Source organism: Pseudoliparis swirei, chromosome 9 (genome assembly GCF_029220125.1).
Source record: "Pseudoliparis swirei isolate HS2019 ecotype Mariana Trench chromosome 9, NWPU_hadal_v1, whole genome shotgun sequence".
Lineage (NCBI taxonomy): Eukaryota > Metazoa > Chordata > Actinopteri > Perciformes > Liparidae > Pseudoliparis > Pseudoliparis swirei.
In genome coordinates this window covers 17,150,931-17,169,273 of record NC_079396.1, presented here as the reverse complement: position 1 = coordinate 17,169,273, position 18,343 = coordinate 17,150,931, and the positions used below count along the sequence as shown (strand labels likewise).

The window sequence follows — 18,343 nt, the reverse complement described above, 5'->3', positions numbered from 1 at the left end:
GTACTATAATTTATAATAGCAGTGGGAACATCTGACTCATGCTGCATTTCTTCTCACATTCATGCTGATAAGATAAATGCAGTGGACCGAATTGTCGACCAGTTGGTCTCCCTGTACCGTGTTCACTTATTGTACCGCAAGTGTCAAAAACAAACACCTCAGTGAGCCACATCTCTGAGAAAACCATAATGGACCTCTAATATCAGCTTACTGTAAATGTTCCCTGCATAGTTCATGTCAAGCTCAGGAACTGAATTTTTAATAACATTTTAATTTGGCTGGTTTAGGAAAAAGTATATAGCAGAAAGGTTCCGTTTAATCCTTCTGTAAACCGTGGGACCACAATGATAAAGCAGCTAAAATGCTGTGTCATGTCATTAAGCCAATTGTTCACCACGTAGGTCTGCAGCTCAAGGCAGTAGTGAAGTAACACGACTCAGTGTCTGCATCAGGCTTGCAGATTTGTGAGGCTGTATAAAGGCACAGCCATACTTTGAGCTATAGGCTAACATGTTCACAATGACAATGCTAAAATTCTGATGCTGAGCATTTATAATGTTCAGCATGTTCGTCATCTTAGTTTAGCATATCAGCATCACAAAAGTTAGGGACCATAGGGAATTATTTACCTGATTTTGAGGGTCAATCTATAGTTGTGGATGTTGTGGTTTTGTGTAAAGTTGATTTGATCATCTGCATTGTTCAACCCTGGCCTGTGGCAATGTGCAGACAGTTTCAGTCTGTTTGGACATTTCAGTCACAGTGCCCGAGGACACGCACACAGCGTATTTGGTCATGCATGGGAAATTTTTTGCTCTAGTAACCTTTGTGTTAGTATGTTTGTGTGTTTGTTTCGCTTCTCTTATTTTATTGTATTGTGTGTCTGTGGTGGTGGCTTCTGTGTAGGTGTTGCTTGTACATGTAGCCTACAAAAAGTTGAAAATAAAATTGTATTAAAAGTATGGTTTCTCTTACAATGCTCTCAATGTCCTAACATTTATGGAATATCCTCTGATTGTCCACAAGAGAGTAACACATTGTTTATTCATAGTTGGGTGTTTTTTTACTTTGCACTTAAATTATGTTTGGGAGAATCAGTCAAATACAACATTTCATGATGATGCAGTAGACCCAGCTTTCAGCAATACAATGTTTTAATTTGATTAAGTCAACATTTTGTAAGTTGAAACTAGTTTTGATTGACAGTAAATCCAAAATGTACTTTGTTTTTTCAAATCAAACAACTATTTGTCAAGGTCCAAACAATTGTGAACTGCATGTTATAAAGATTTATCTTGGTGTACTTTTTTTCATTATGTCGATGTGCATTTAAAAATATTTTCCAGACACTTTTTCTCTCTGAAATAGTTGGGTGTTTTTTTACTTTGCACTTAAATTATGTTTGGGAGAATCAGTCAAATACAACATTTCATGATGATGCAGTAGACCCAGCTTTCAGCAATACAATGTTTTAATTTGATTAAGTCAACATTTTGTAAGTTGAAACTAGTTTTGATTGACACAGTATCAAAAAATGTTTTTGTTTTCAAATCAAACAAAAATTTGTCAAGGTCCAAAACAATGTGAACTGCATGTTATAAAGAGATTATTGGTGTACTTTTTTTCATTATGTCGATGTGCATTTAAAAATATTTTCCAGACACTTTTTCTCTCTGAAATAGTTGGGGTTTTTACGCTGTTGTTGGCCTTTGGTGGCATGATGTGATGTTTAGGATTCTTTTTTGATTGAGTGATTTCATTGTGTAGTAGTGTGCCTGGTTGGTCTACATTGGTTTACCAGTTTGTTTAAGATGTGCACTCCCATTGTTTCGTAAAGTAACTGTTATGGCCCAGTGTCAAGGATAATATTATTGTTGTTCACCGCCCTGCCTGAGGGGGGCGCTGTGTGTTATGTGTTATGCTTTTCCTTGTTGCACAACAAAACGTTGTCGATACATATTTCTAAAACCGAGTGCTGTATTCTATAGTGTCTGGTTTCAATGTAAAAAAAGAGTAAACTAACAAACAACACCAACATATAAGCTATGTATACTAAATATAGTGTATCGACTGGTCTAGCCATACGTTTATCTTGACAGTCCACTTGAAGAGACGTTGAACACACAGCAATGATGACGACATTTAGTGTGCCTCTGATTGGCTCGACGGCCTGTAACTCAACCGAACTTGTCAGAAGCGGAAAGGGCGGGACCAAACGACACAAAAGTTCATCATGGCGGGATGCACGAAAACGACAAACGGTTTCCGCTCCATAAGTGCTAAATTACCGGTATTCATTGTGCTACTTCTCTGTTTACCTCATACATCAGGATACCAGGATACGGGTAAGAAACAGTGATAGCAGCAATAACGGAGACCTTCAATCACGTGATACATATTGAATCGGTCAGGCTAACTCATGTTAGCTTGTTTTGGGCTTTTTAGATGTAGCGTTAGCTACGTTAGTTAAGTGAAACTGTACAGAAATGACTTGATGCTCAGCCTTCAAATCAGCCCGGCCGCTGCTGGCTGTTCTCTGATTATGTCTCTGTGAGTTAATCAGTTGGTATCAGGTATTTAACTAACTGTTTTAATTTGGCCGAAAATAAATCTGAAACCTGAAACACTGCTGAGCCCGACCCGCTGTCACGCTAATTATAGAGACCTGCGAGTCACTGAAAAGACATTCATTAACGTTAGTGAAAACAATGACTTATTAACAATTATATATTAACACCTGTCACGCTTGTGGTATGCGTTAATGTTTACTTATGTGCAGTTACAAAACACTGTTTTTAATATGTGTTTATTAGGATTTTACTAAATGATTATGTGTATATAACAGTAATAAAAACACACGTTATAATGAAAGCACGAGTAATAATCCACATAGTACCCTCCACATTCTTATTGTCTTTAAAAAAAAAATGAAGCTATATATTTGTGACCCATATTTTATATTTCCAGGAGGAATCGCAGGACATGGGTAAGACAGGGTGGGGAAGTCAGGACTTATTGACTGTACAAAAGAAACACACAACACTTGACTTGAGAAAACTGTCATCTTTAAAATGTGGCGCAAATGTCACAGGTTGCTCTTGCTGTAAAAAGCCCTATTTATCAAGCAACATGTGAAGCATTCTTAGTTTGACATGCATGTCTATTCTTATCATTTGCAGGGAATAAACATCCCGTAACTGATCTCCTGGATGGAGAGCAGTACGCAATGTCAGGGTCCAACAGGTTCTGTTACGAAAACTCTGTGGTTCCGAGTTGGAGGCAATCATGGACAAGAATTCAGGTAAGTTACGACACAAATGGGGGTTAGCCAAATTCAGAAATGTTTACTGTGTTTTTAATACACTTTCTCAATCATACGATAATCAGATAACGTTAAAACAAATGGTGTTATTATCAAAGTGTTCTCACCCTCAGTCTCGGAAGCTTGAGGCCAAATGTTATTTGGTTTAAAGTTAAATTATGTTGTGATCGGTGACATCGAGAAAAACGGGATGCCTCTGCTGGGATATTGTGTAAACAGTGACTTACAAGAGTTATATCACATTATATTAACAGTTGGTATTGGGGGAACATGGTTGATTAGGTCCATAATAACTGAATATTTCTGATAGGTCAAAGTGTGGAGTTCAAACGTGTTTAAGGTGGAAACTGTGGCCGGTGAGGAGGAGCTGCAGGAGCTGGACCGCTTCAGTGTCTGGGGCTGGTTTCAGAGCTTGTTACGTGAACGGCACAATGAAACCACGATTAACATCAATCTGTTCAGCAAGAAGACTTGTTTCAAGATCGATCCTGCTGACAAAACAAAGTACAATGTCAAGCCTCTTCGTAGTAAGTGGAAAACAAATGCACACACTTATTTAGCTGGTTATTGACGGATATTACATTTAACACAATGTCCTTTTTTTTCTTGCAGAGTTTGATATCTATCTGTTTTTGGTTTTCCTCGCTGGAGTATCTTTGTTTATCTTTGCAGGATCACTCAGCAGGTAATTTTTACCAACTCCTGTATCATTGTTAGGATTTTACAGCATTATATGTTTTTAACACATTTTTCCTCCCTTAAATGAAGGAGTCAAGTTTTCTTCTACTCTGCTGGTATGAGCACTGGCATGATTGCCTCACTCATCATCCTCTTTTTCATTTTGGCACGCTTTTTGCCAAAGGTAAGGAATTTCATTGCCCCAAAAATATCCATGATTTTATGAGTTAAATCACTTTGGCCTCATTCTTAATTATTGTATTCTTCTGTGTTGGTTGTTGCTGCAGAAAAGCCCTTTTTATATCGTGATTGTTGGCGGCTGGTCGTTTTCTTTGTACGCCATCCAACTTGTCTTCAGGAACCTCGGCGTAATTCTGCGAGAACACTGGAACGTGGCATTAGGTACCGACCCTTTGTTCACACCAAATGTATAGATAGAAGCATCAGACTAAAGCATGACATTAAATGGCTATCTTTGGACCAGTGAGCATGTAAGATAAGCATCTGCTATATGTGACACCTTGAAAATCAACTTTTTAAGTCAAAGGGTTGGAACCTTTCAGTATAACTATTTATTGTCCCAGAAGTAATTGTGATAAGCAATATTGTTATTTTAAGACTATCTTAATTCAACAGATACAATAATAATATATTAGCATAACAATGAGTGCACCTTTTCAAAGAGAAACTTATTTGTAATTCTTAAGAATATACAGATATTGGAATTGAATTTTGAAAACATATTAAGTAGTATATTTGTTTATTTAAATAAACAAAACAAAATAATACAACACAACCAAAATACTAAATATAATGGACTCTCCCTTTGTGAAATGTGAAATGCCCAAGTCTTACAGACTTGGTAAATGGATGGACTTGCATTATATTTATTTTATATCTAGTCGCCTGGCCTCTTAAAGTGCTTTACACTACGACATTCACCCATTCACGTAACGGTTCACTGATGGCAGGTGCAGGATGTCACCGGGAGCCTGTTCCAGCAGGTTGAGTGTAAACTGAGTTTGTTAAGCCTGATATGAGGGAAATTCTGGGTTTTCAGTTTACTGACTCTGTGAACCTAATCTTCCCACTGGCAGGTTTTCTTATGAGTTTCTCTGTCTCCTCCATCTTATTTGATTTATCTATGATGGTCTGGAAAGTGTCTATATATAAAATATGTTTTACTTTGTCCTAAACACGGAAGTGTCAATATGTCTGTTTCTGTGTTTTTGTCAGGTTATGTGGCGGTGGTGGGATTCATCACTTTTGCTGTGTGTTACCGTTACGGACCTCTGGTGGATGCAAGGAGCATTAACATCTTGTCATGGACGCTGCAGCTATTTGGCCTTCTTTTGATTTATTTTGGGATTCAAATTCAGCAAGTTGCATTCGCAATCATCGTGGCAGCTTTGTTCTCGAAACATCTGGAGTACCCAGTCTTTCTGACAGTTGCGGCATGGAGGTGGGTGTTCACGGTGCCGACAGAAGGTGGCGCACGAGTACCATAATATGAGACTCAAATTAAACTTTTCAAATATTGTGGTCCTGTTAGCTCATTAAGTGTATTGTAGATCAATGGGTGCAAACAGAGGTATCCCATTAGTATAACCATTATTATATTAATAATGACAGTTAAATATGACTGTTTTTGATACTATACAAAATGACTTGATAATCTACTATATTTCAATTGTTGTTTATTTAAGTTATTGCATGATGTCAGCTTTTCTTTCTTTATTTTTATACAGTAATATTGAACTTTTTTATTTACTGAGTTCTTGCTGTGTTGTGCAGGAAAATCAAAGGATATGTTCATTGGAAGCCGGAACCACGTCGCCTGTTGACTGATGAAGAGTATCAAAAGCAAGGGGAGGAAGAGACTTTGCGTGCTCTGGAGAAGCTGAGGAAAAACTGCAACAGCCCAGAGTTCAGCCCATGGAAGACCGTGTCCAGGCTTCAGTCACCAAAAAGGTGCCTATCCTGATCTTCTGTTCCGAGAAGTTTATAGTTTAATAAAATGCATCATATTAAGTTGCCCGGCTTGGTTTAACAACAAATGGAAAGATGCTTAAACTACTAAACTTTTTCAGCTACAAAATCTGGGACCCTACAGATCTTTAAAAAGTCTTAAATTGCCTTCAATTCTGTTGATATTCAGGGTCTAAAATGTCTGGAACAGAAAGGGCGTGTTGTTTGGTTTTCTGGTTGTTCTCAACCCTGATAAGTTTGCACCCAAGTTGTCTCTACAGTGCAGTTGTGTGTTTGATGGTGGTTGCACCGTTATTGAGAATTCAGTTATGTTGGCTATTATACACTTAATATTTTTATCACTCAAATTCAATAAAACTCGAACTGTAGTCTAGTTATCGTTTGCTACATGCCCCCGCAGCATGGTATTTTTTTCTTTTTCTTATAGGTAGATATTAAAAAGGTCTTGAAAGTCATTCAATTTATACTTTAAAAATGTGCAGATACCCCGTTGACTGACATTGTTGGATGGATGAAAGAAAGAAAGAACTACTGGCTTTTCTTCGATTTCTCTGTGTAGCCGTTGCGTTAGCTGTGCGAGAGGAAATGGTCGTCAGGAACCCTCCAAGCATCAGAGTCTCTAGGGCAGTGCATCCTGGTACATGTAGGAACTGCCAGCACAGGTATTAAATGCCTCAATTCACGACATTTACCTTCAACTCTGATTGGACATCATGTAAAAAGTTGGCAAAGTTTCCCTTTTTGGAAGAATCAAAATTGTTTTGTATTTTATTTTTGTAATGACTTTACATCCCATTGTAAAACATAAAAACTTCCAAAGAGTTTCATATTTTGTATATGCACTATATTTTGTTGCCTAATTTGATACTTAGTCAGATATCACAATTTATTTTGCTTTATCATGCTTTTATATTACTTGGCAGTTTATAATGATCAGTGCAGTGAACATAGATGCATCAGCCTATTACTAATGTTGCGGACATATTTATACAACAAATAAGGACTGAGGATAACTAGAAAACTAAAAACTAGTTAGATTATGATGCATTGGTCAACGATTGCTGGATGAATAAAGTAGTATTGCGTTGTTGGTATTGATTAATGAAGGTGAGAATTTTTTTGTTCCCATCTCAGGGGGGGCATCGTGAAGGAGTTAAGTTTAGGGCACCAACATGGCTAGCAGCGACACTAGTCCCGCCCCCCTTAAGCTGTAAACCTCGGGGAAACACTGATGGTGTATGAATCTATCTAAAATATCTCCTCGGTCTTTCATTTAAACGTAGTCAAAAGTCACCTTCTAGTTGCAAGTATAAGTGTATGTGTAGTATGTAGGTACTCCTAAAGACCAGGACATGGTTTATACACTGTAACGGATATTGTTGCTGATATTGTCCATTTAATCCACAGGTTTGCTGATTTCATTGAAGGGTCTCCTCACTTGATGTCGAATGAGGTGTCTGGTCACGTGCAGGAATACGGCTTTGGAGGATCCTTTTTTGAGGATGAGTTATTTGACACGGACGACGACGAAGACGACAGTATTAAGCCGATGATGATGCATATGTAAGACTGCGTGTTAAGAGACGTACAAAACAGAAACAATGATGTCGTTGCCTTTCGGAAATGTGGCCGGGGAACGGCTCTCCATGGCTTCAATGCAAACGTCCAGACTGATTTAAGGGATGACTGTGGAGTCTGGATTAAGAAAACTCTGGATTGTGACATCGGTCAGAAGAATAACCTTGAGTTCAGGCTCTAAACAAAATAAGCAAGCAGAACAATCTGGTCAGACCTGTTATCCGCATTAAAAATGTCAACGTATTGTAGTTTCAAAGAATGTGCACTACAGCCAAATCTCCTCTTTTTGTTTTTTAGGAAACAACGGCCTCTGTTAAAATCGAGGTTGCAAATATCGAGACGATTTGCGATTAGGACCACGGTGGTCAAAAGCAATTCAACTTTTTACTGTTTTGACTTTACCTTAGAAAAGGATTTTAAGTTTTAGTTTTGGAAGCATGTTGTGTTCACAGCCCTTATACCTCAATGGATTCACCACAGCAATGAGAGCGTTCAGATGTCATGTCCAGAACACCGTGGGATACGTTCTCCCCTTTTTGAACTGCAGCGCGATACAGTGGCTATTATTCTATCTTTCTGCTCAGGGAGGAAAAGTGGGTTTAAGTTTGTATTTCAGTGTTTTCCTTTTCAATGGACACAAATCAGTGTCCCCAAAGTATTTTGAATAAAATTATTCTTGAACTCTGGCATGCAGGTATGAGCATATTTGTATAAGATTATTAGACCTCAAAGGTAGCAAGAGTACGTGGCTTTGGGTAAACCAATAAGCCTGAGGTTTTATTCTTTTTTTTTTGTGGTTGCAAACATGATTTCTTCCCTCACGTGCTGTACTTCAGTAGTATTTTAGGGTACTTGTTCTTGACTTGAGAATATTTTATGCTACTTTCTACGACACTAAATTTCAGAGGGAAAGTTATTTCTACTACATTTATCTCACGGCTGTAGTTACTTTGCAGTTCATGGCTTTACATACAAAATAAAAGATACATTTATAGAATATGATGCATTTTTTATATTAAACTACCCAACAGTAGCCTTACTGCAATCAGCTGAAACATAAGATGAGACACAGCGATGTATCGACTTGATAATAATCCAAAAAGAACACTGATGTGGGCCATTCTGCTGCTGAATTACTTTTTGTTTACTGTTGATACTTGTACTTCTGTAATTTCACTGCTACTTTTATTTTAGGTAAATATCTGAATACTACTTTCACAAGATTTATTAATAGATTTTCATAAGAATAATTTAAGATATTTGAAGTTTTACCAGATTCCTATTAACATCTACAAGAATATTCCATATCCATTTTATCTATACAAATTTTAAAATGGTTGAAGAATGCCCACAATAGCTTCTCACAGCTCAAGATGATACCTTTAAAGAGTTTTGTACAAACAATCATTAAAGGAAACCTGAACATCTTATTTTTAAAAATGGCGAGTTATTCAGCGTACAATGAAATAAGAGAAAATGTGCATTTTTCGAAGCTGAAAGGGCTAATTTCAGGCAGATTTGTTTGATTAATGACATAACACATTGTCATTAATGTTTTTGATCAATGTCCTATCACCTAATCAACCAGTCTGAATAGTACATACATTTAAAGATATATTAATACTGCTCTTGCAGATCCTTCATCTGATTAGAAATGGCAGCAGACATTGTGAATATGTGTCAGCATTATGAATGATATATTTTGTCTTTCCGTCAGTAATACAAAAATCCCCCCCAGATCATATTAGTGATTTGTCTTGTGTTTACCGTCTGTTACAAATCTTCTGTGACCGGATTTTATGTCCCCGCAACAAAGTTCTGATGTTTGTTGTCATATCTGCCGTTCATCTCTCCATGTAACTTTGTTTCCAGATGTTAAAAGACAAAGTGGTGACTGGCATTTCCTCATCCTGCTTGAGTCACACTCAGTCCTGTGCGCTAGTCTCTCACTTTTAGATAGACAGCATATTGAGACCTCGAGCCAAGTTTTCAGTTCACATTGAATTGGAATTGGAAGCAAATCCTGGATGAAACTGCAGTGGATGACCAAGCTATGCGGTTCAAGCATACATTTTAGTATATGTTGGCGCTAACAACTACACCACCGTATTTATCCTTTTCTTTCCCACTGAATTCCAGTGAGCCATATCTGATGACATTTAGCCCAACTGCCCTCCGCATCCCACCACTGGCCTCTTTCCACTAATGTGAATGTCCACGCGGCGTTTGAACACAGGCAACACCCCAACCATCGATAACTGATGACTCATGGATACAACCGCTGATTACGGATAGCACTATTTGCATACGTTTCTCAGGATACTCAACTGATTCATTTCTAATGATTGACTTCCCCAAATAAATGCATCACCGATGGGGAAACCTCACTGCAGAGCAAACATGACGACATTGCATGCAAGAGGAGGGGGAGGGGGATCCCTTGGATAGACACGCATATGGTGCGCACTGACAGCCCCCTCATGGTGTGGCATCATGTTGTGTCTGGAGTTCCCAACAGCTTACTAACGGGTCCACAATTGATTCTTAGAAAAAGGAATTTGCCATTTTCCTACTTTACGCTGTGGAGTAGAGATAAGACGACCACGCATTCACACCGTGTAGCTCTTGCTGCTCATTTTTATAAGCGTGAAAAAACGTACAGCTTTCGAAAAAAGTCAATTACATGATCATGTGCGTGATGGCGTGTAAATGCATGCTGCATAGAAATCATGATAAGGCATGAAAGAAAACAGAAACTTGCAAGTGTCATTCAGAACATAAACCACACGGCCACAATGAATCCATTCACATTTATGGCAACAACCTGACAGTTTTACAGACGTGCAGTTTGTAACAGAAATCATCTGAGACAGACGAGTGATGAATAAACGTCACAATCGAAAGCGGTTCAAATTTTCGCTTTCTTGAAGCCATAGTGTCGAACATACATCAGGAATGTCAGTAAAGAAAATAATTACTTTCATAACAGCAGCAGTGCTTTTACTTTTTTTTTTCAGGCTGCAAGACGCAGCTCAAACTGCAACTTCAATCACATATTACTCCACACAGTCTGTACAGTTAAGACACATCCAACTGGTTCCCTTCCCCTCAACCAGAGAGCGAGAAGTCCATTGTTGGTGGTTAAAATCCAGTGTTCAGTCAGTACCGTCAGTATTTGTTGATCCCAAATATCCGTACTCCGTGAAACTGAGGCAACTTTGGGAGGATGACGCTAAAAAGGGAGGTTGTGTTGATGAGGAAATGCGTGGCATCATATTTGGTGTAGAAACTGGTGAGGATATACCTGCATAGAGAGGAATAGTGTGAATGTAGCATCAACATTTACATTGAAGCACCAAAAACATGCATGGCAAACAAGTCTCAAACTTGTAATTTTTTTTTTTTTTTAAATCTCCACCGTTCAAGCAACACCTCACAGGTTAATATAATGTCTCATTCTGTATGATGGGTAAGCATAGTTTCAGTTTCTGTGACAGTTTGAATAAGTTAGAGTTAAAACATGACAGCAGAAGGCAACAAACTAAAGATATTCTCAATTGTGTCAATTCTTGTCGTTAAACAAACGTGATGAATGCAACACACTTGCATTGTTTACATCCTTGTTTAAAAGCTAGCACTCATTGTTCCTGCCTGTGATGGCACCATGTTGCCATCATTATTACTGCCACCCGTAGAATGGTGCGACACCATTGGTGTATCGTGTCACATGTACAGCCATGGTCAAAGGGTTTAAGAATTACACAATTATTGGTTTTCAAAGTTTGCTACTTCAGTGTTTCCAGATCTTTTTCTCCAATACTCTATTGTACACTGAAGTAGAATTACAAGCATTGTATAGGTGTCAAAGGCTTTTATTGACAATTACATTAAGTTTATGCAAAGAGTCCATTTTTGCAGTGTTGACTCTTCATTTTCAAGATTTTTACAATTCCCCCCGGCCTGCTGCAGTCAATGCTTGGAGTTTGTCAGAATTTGTGGGTTTTTGTTTGTCCAGCTGCCTCTTGAGGATTAAATGCACGTTCTCAATGGGATTATGGTCTGGGGAGTTTCCTGGTTATGGACCCAAAATGTCGATATTTTGTTCCCCGAGCCACTTCGTTATCGCTTTTGCCTTATGGCAAAGTGCTCCATGATGCTGGAAAAGGCATTGTTGGTCACAAACGGTTCTTGGATGGTTGGGAGAAGTTACTCTCGAGGATGTTTTGGTACAATTCTTTATTCATGGCTGTTTTTTTCAGCAAACTTGTGAGTGAGACCACTCATGCTTCCACGCGTGAATGGTCCCAGGATGCTTTACTTTTGGCATGACACAGGACTAAAGGTTACGCTCACTTTTCATTTTCTTGGAATAGCTTTTTTTCCGGATGCCCCAAACAATCGGAAATGGAATTCAACAGAGACAATGACTTAACTCCAGCAGTGCAATCTCTGCACCGTTTGCAGAATATCAGTCTCCCTGATTTTTACTGGAGAGACACAAGGCCATCCTCCAAAAGTCTTCCACCTCACTGCGTGCAGACGCACTCACACCGGTCTGCTGCCATTCCTGAGCGAGCTCTGCACTGGTGGAGCACCGCGCCGCAGCTGAATCTACTCGAGGAGACGGTCCTGACACTTGCTTTACTTTCTTTGGTGCCCTGAAGCCTTCTTCACAACATCTGAACCTCTCTCCTTCAAGTTATTGATGCTCTGATGAACGGATGATTTACTAGCAGCAATATCCTTGCCTGTGAAGCCCTTTTTGTGCAAAGCAAGGATGATTGCACGTGTTTCCATGCAGGTAACAATGATTAACAGAGGAAGGACAATGATCTCAGACACCACCCTCCTTTTAAAGCTTCCAGTCTTTCATTCTAACTCAATCAGCATTACATAATCTCCAACCTCGTCCTCATTAACACTCGCCTATGTTAACCAGAGAATCACTGACATGATGTCAGCTGGTGCTTTTGTGACCGGGCTGAAATGCAGTGGAAATGTTTTTGAGGGACTTTGCAATTAATTGCAATTCTTCTGATCACTCTACAGAACATTCTGGAGTATATGCAAATTGCCAACATAGAAATTGAGGCAGCATACGTTGTGAGCATGTATATTTGTGTCAACGGGGGGGCAGTAATGCACAAAAGATATCCAACACAGTGCCATCACAGGCAGGAAAGAACAGTGCTATATTTTACACAAGGATGTTAACTATAAGGGAGCCCACTCAAAATAAAACTGCTCCTTAGTGCTACAATTATTTTCAGTTTAAAGTCCCACTGAAAAAAAAAAAAAAAAAAAGGATAAGCTTCTTGTTACGGTTTCAAAAGTTTGACGACTCATCCTGGTCTCAGCGTTTACATCGTAGTAGCTAACAGATGACATGAGGAGACGCGTGTTTGTACATTCATAGGCAGAAAAGTAGTTTTCACTTTCACTTAATTTGGGTTGAGGTCTAGTTCATTCAAGCAAACCTTTGCAGATTTACAACTGACATTTTACACGGAGCGACCGGCGGGAGGCCGGGCGCAATCCAACTCTATGTCCTGCCTGCACTGAAGTGACACAGCATGTTGAATATCTGCAACGTTTCCCTTGTCTTCCTCATAATGGAACAAGTGACGGACATGTGTGTGTGTGTGTGTCTTGTAAATGTGTTTCATTTCACTGAAATACATCACAGTATAGAATCTGAAGACGCTCTAAATTCTGTTTCACTGGTACATTAAAAACTGCCTTTTAATCTCAAAGGTTTGAGTGATTGTTTCTGAACTAGTTGCTTTGGTAGTGCACTGTAGGTGGAATATAAGGTGATGAAGCAAGTCTTCAGTCTGGAATGAGTCTGTACATTTAATTATTTATATGATTAACTGGCATTTATTTGATTCAGCAGTTCAACACAGTGAGACCTCATCAGAAGTACTGGAACAAGACTGAAGAGTCCAGGTTGTACAAGATGCACTGATGTTTACTCTCGGTCCTCCTTATCAGCATAAATTAGCTGTGTGAGAATAAAAAGCTTAACAGGTAAATTAGTCTAAAATTATTGCCAGATAATCTCAAAACAAAGGCCAGAACAGCCTGGCCAAGTAAGTGAAAAAGGCTGATTTCGCAATCATAACAGAAGAGACACCGCAGGCGGTCCGGCTCTGCAGAGGACTTTACAAACATACTTACAGAACAATTGGTGAGATAGTGAGGAATTTGCGCGAAGATGTGAACTGGACACCGTAGTCCATCTGTTCCCAGTGTGTGAGGAGACGAGCTTTGCCTTGGTCTGGTGTCTCAAAGGGAGTTCCCTTCACTGTGTGAAGAAACAGGTACATCACCTGCAGAGGACCAACCACAAACAGACCGGTTTCCTTCAGTTTGTACTTTTCAAGAAGTAATGCTCAGACTGCAGAGCTGATCATTGTCATTGCTCTGGGGGCAAGTATAACAAAGTGAAAGTTAATAGGGCTGTATGTAATAATAATACCATGATATCCATATCTATTCTGATCGTTGATTTTATGGAAATTAAATTAAGAAATGATTGATGGATAAAAACACTTGTTTTGGCTAATTCAGAAAGTTCATGACCTGATAAATCATGTTGATGCAAAAATCATGTTAACATCTGAAATTAAAGGAATAGTTTGATATTTTAGGAAATGTGCCTTCTTTCTGAGAGCTGAGTAGATCAATATGACTCCATATTATATCTGTCCATTAAATATATGAAAGTGGAGTTATGACACGGTTAGCTTCGCGAAAGGACAAAAATATTAGTCAGCGCATAATCCCTGTATTTAAAACTGAAACATATTTTCATTAATTTGCATTGTTTTTACACAAATCAGATATACTGTGCTAATCAACGTGATTTAGAGGTGCTGGTTAAGTGGATATTCAGGAACTCTTGGACAGAAACAGGCTAGCTTCTTACCCCATTTCCTGTTTTGTGCTAAGCTAAGACACAAAAGTGATTTTGTGGTGTTATTTTTATCATGCCCACATTTGTCTCACACAGCAAGAGATATGAAAACATATTTATTGTCACATATATTTCAGATGTTATAAATTCGATATGCATCTGACTTTAACTGACCAGGTTGTGGATGACGTTAGTAAGAGTCCAGACGAGCGGTACGGTGAAGAAAGGAATGCTGAGCAAGACGATGTGCAACACGACGGTCAGCAGCAGGTAGGTGAGCCATATTCCTCTGCTGTTCATCACCCTCGTGTTGGGGTTCACCTCGCTGTGAGCCACGCCCACATTCATCTTAAATACAGAGGGGAGACTAAATGGAAGAGTTCAGGATGCTGGAAACAAGCACATGTTGATTCAGGAACCACCAACATACTTTTTAATCATCTGGAACTTTAGATATCAAACATGATGTTAGCAAGCAAGCTAAAGCTTAAACCTGATAATGTGTGCTAGTAGTGATGAGGTTAATCTCCTGAAATGTAGTTTATAAGTCTCATTCCATCGCCACACAATACATATATAGGTATAGTGACAATCATCCCACTACAGTACATTTTCATGTTTGTACTTATAATAATAATGTATGCATTTTTGTATGAATAAATGCACATTCAAGTCAGTTTATTATATATAGCCCAACATCACAAACTAGCCTCAGAGGGCTTTTAGTGATGTATGCACTTCTTTAAAAGATGTCACATTCATCAGAAGGACCATCAAGAGCCGCAACTAACAATTATTTATTTTTTATTGATTAATCTGACAATTGTTTTCTTGACTTTCCTTGAGCATAGTCCAAAAAATGATAACGAAAAGATTCTTGTGACATAAAACAATGAAAAGCTGCGAGTTCTCCCATTGGAGGAATCAGAGAATGCTCCAACTACATATTATCTACATTGTAGAACAATCCACTTGACTTGATTCATCATTGAGGCGATAACATTTACCAGAAAGCACCCTCAGTTGCCTTAAGCCCAAATGGATGTCATGAAATGTCCAGATAACTAAAAAAATATATAAACATATTAAACGTGTTATCACAAAAGAGAAAGAAAAGGAGCAAATCCTCACAGTTAGGTTGGCGCTTCAAAACTGACTGCTGATTACTTTGACAAAGGTAAATCAGTTACTTGATTAAAAACTAATGTGCACTTAGACCTACTTTGCAACTGTTACTACTGGCTAACTGTATAACTGTTGTGCACCAGGGGGGCTGAAAACATCACATGTCAATCAACAGAAAACTGAGCAATTTCTACAATAATTTACTTATTCCAACATGTAACGTTAACTTTACTCTTTCCGCTTTTCAAATGCGAACATGCGTTTTCTTTATATCATTGCGCATTGAATATGCTAGTATTATACTGTTTGAGGGTGGAACGTCAAACGATTAAGCAAGAAACTATCGCATCTTAAATTGTCACATTAACTCTGGGTGAAAGACTCCGCCCGGCTGAAACATTCTGTGTGACTAAACACGCGCTTCCTTCCGCTCAGGACTTCTCTACCTCACTCCGCTAGTGTTACAAATAACCGCAGCATTCAGACAACAATCGGCCCCAAAAAAATATAGAAAAGCGGCTATAACGTTTAATTCTTGAATATCACACGAGCACATAACAGCAAAGTATTCACTCAAAACCCAAATTGTAAACGTTCAGCTCAACAATTCGCTTTAAATGACACAACGGACTCATGCTAGCTGTTAAGCTAACCGTGTCGCTGCGGTCGACAGGGTGACGCGCTAACGCTCGCTCGACGTGCCGCTGGTCGGGATGTAGCGGCTGCTCACTGCATCTCCACGATGAACCCGAATCAATTAGCTTCGCCCATTCGGCCTTTTGAGGTTTCAAACCTTCAGGTTTAAAAAGAGAAAACTTTACCTTCTTGTGTTGTCGTAGCTCAACAGGAGATTCCTCGTTCTTTCTTTGACCCCGCCCTCGACAGCTTTGGGTTGGTTCCGTCTGGCTGTGCAGGGCGGCAGACAACACTCCCGCCTCTGTCCACCTGTCCTCACCAGCGTCAGGTGAGGGGACGGGGCTGCGTACGTTTTTAGAAAGGAGTACTTGGTCTCCAAGAAAGTGCCCGGATCCCCCAGTGAACCTGAGCAATAGCTTTAACATCAATGTTAATGCCCAATCCCGGGTAAATCCTTAATTGCAGCACAACTGGATATAAGCATGAGTGTTGATTGTGTATGTTTCTGATAAACTGAAGGATCCTTTGTGGGTTGAGAACCTACATTTAAGTAAATTATCTCGATACGTATTCCACCACTGGGGATATTTGCTTCTTAGGTGCAGCTTATTAGACAAAATATATACAAGACAAATGACAAATGAATTACACTACCGTTCAAAAGTTTGGGATCACTTAGAAATGACTTTATTTTTCAAAGAAAAGCACTGTTTTTTCAATAAAGATAACATTAAATTAATCAGAAATACACTCTCTACATTGTTAATGTGGTAAATGACTATTCTAGGTGGAAACATATGGTTTCTAATGAAATATCTCCAGAGGTGTATAGAGGCCCATTTACAGCAACTATCACTCCAGTGTTCTAATGGTACATTGTGTTTGCTAATCGCCTTAGAAGACTAATGTCTGATTAGAAAACCCGTGCAATTATGTTAGCACAGCTGAAAACAGCTATGCTGGTGATATAAGCTATACAACTGGCCTTCCTTTGAGCTTGAAGTTTGTAGAACAAAATTAATACTTCAAATATTAATCATTATTTCTAACCTTGTCAATGTCTTGACTATATTTTATATTCATTTGATAAATAAAAGTGTGATTTTTCATGGAAGACACGAAATTGTCTGGGTGATCCCAAACTTTTGAACGGTAGTGTATGTTTTAGAAAATAGTCGAAATGGAACTGTTAACCTTTGCAAAGCACACGATTTAGACTAGACAATATAGTGCACCACAAACAATTGTAAACATTATCTCAACAGATCAGAGGTATAGTGGTTCATGACTGATGCCATTCTGAAGTGTTTCTAGTTATGTACCATACTAATGTATTGTCAAAGCCTCCTATACACCTTATCTGTGCCAACGAGTTCAATTTTTGTGCAGTTTATAAAATAAGATATATGTGATTACCCAACAGAACATACAGTTAAAAAGAGCTTCACTTTGATCACCATTATCAGTCAAAATAATCCAACAAAAATATAACATTCTGCAAAAGAGCATTCGGTATTATAAGTACTTTTACTTTTCATACTTTCAACATTTTGCTGATATACTTTCTTTACTTCTAATTAAGTAACATTTTCAATGCAAGACTTGGGATTTCTACTTTTACTTTCTACTTTTAAGTCTAAATGAATACTACTTCCACTACTGATTGGGACCTCATCCAATAGTGATAGCTTATTTATTATTTCTTCCACATGGATGAATATTATCAGAGTAACTGTAAAAAAACAGTAAAGGAGTGTGACATTCATTTGTGCACACTACTCAACATTTTAACATAATTTAATTATTTGACTGATTAGGAGTGGACGATTTGGATAACATCATTGTGTATTCATTTTATTAGCTGGATGGTTCACTGGGTTAGCTGTTAATACTTCACACTCCGAGATATATTTTCTGCATCAGCTTTTCACCTAAGGGGCTAAAAACCACACATCTAATCAATCTACCCTTGGAAACAAATCTTGCATTGCACGTCATTGTTGTGATGCTCACAAACAAAAATGGATGCTCCATAAGACTTTGAGCAAATATTTCCCAAAGTACCACTCGACCGGTTTGTCTGGTCTTAAAGTTGC

The 18,343-nt window shown here is 38.5% G+C and overlaps 2 protein-coding genes across 3 annotated transcripts; one reads left to right on the top strand and one right to left on the bottom strand.

Moving 5' to 3' along the window:
• The first annotated feature begins 2,233 nt into the window (after positions 1-2,233).
• Positions 2,234-8,253, top strand: nemp1 (nuclear envelope integral membrane protein 1). Its single transcript, XM_056424023.1, has 9 exons — positions 2,234-2,345; positions 3,180-3,301; positions 3,633-3,849; positions 3,935-4,007; positions 4,091-4,184; positions 4,288-4,402; positions 5,237-5,462; positions 5,795-5,971; positions 7,397-8,253. Exons 1-9 carry the CDS (start codon positions 2,234-2,236, stop codon positions 7,554-7,556), a joined length of 1,296 nt encoding a protein of 431 aa, XP_056279998.1. The 3' UTR covers positions 7,557-8,253.
• A 1,933-nt stretch (positions 8,254-10,186) lies between these two features.
• On the bottom strand, positions 10,187-16,614 carry ormdl2 (ORMDL sphingolipid biosynthesis regulator 2). Of its 2 annotated transcripts, none has more exons than XM_056423784.1 (4): positions 16,433-16,614; positions 14,661-14,853; positions 13,748-13,899; positions 10,187-10,871 (listed from the first exon to the last, which is right to left on the bottom strand). In XM_056423784.1, exons 2-4 carry the CDS (start codon positions 14,832-14,834, stop codon positions 10,736-10,738), a joined length of 462 nt encoding a protein of 153 aa, XP_056279759.1. In that variant the 5' UTR covers positions 14,835-14,853; positions 16,433-16,614; the 3' UTR covers positions 10,187-10,735. The 2 variants fall into 2 exon arrangements, with proteins under 2 accessions (XP_056279759.1, XP_056279758.1); XM_056423783.1 differs by having other exon boundaries at positions 14,661-14,834; positions 16,433-16,613.
• Between the last annotated feature and the right edge of the window lie 1,729 nt (positions 16,615-18,343).

What these genes read in the sequence shown, in the direction of transcription:
- nemp1 (XM_056424023.1), top strand. Translation starts at nt 2,234, where the DNA reads ATGGCGGGATGCACGAAAACGACAAACGGTTTCCGCTCCATAAGTGCT. An exon ending in ATCAGGATACCAGGATACGG is followed by an intron (nt 2,346 to 3,179) that starts GTAAGAAACAGT and finishes TATCATTTGCAG; the next exon opens with GGAATAAACATCCCGTAACT. An exon ending in AATCATGGACAAGAATTCAG is followed by an intron (nt 3,302 to 3,632) that starts GTAAGTTACGAC and finishes TATTTCTGATAG; the next exon opens with GTCAAAGTGTGGAGTTCAAA.
- ormdl2 (XM_056423784.1), bottom strand. Translation starts at nt 14,834, where the DNA reads ATGAATGTGGGCGTGGCTCACAGCGAGGTGAACCCCAACACGAGGGTG. An exon ending in CTAACGTCATCCACAACCTG is followed by an intron (nt 13,900 to 14,660) that starts GTCAGTTAAAGT and finishes GGTCCTCTGCAG; the next exon opens with GTGATGTACCTGTTTCTTCA. An exon ending in ACTATCTCACCAATTGTTCT is followed by an intron (nt 10,872 to 13,747) that starts GTAAGTATGTTT and finishes CTCTCTATGCAG; the next exon opens with GTATATCCTCACCAGTTTCT.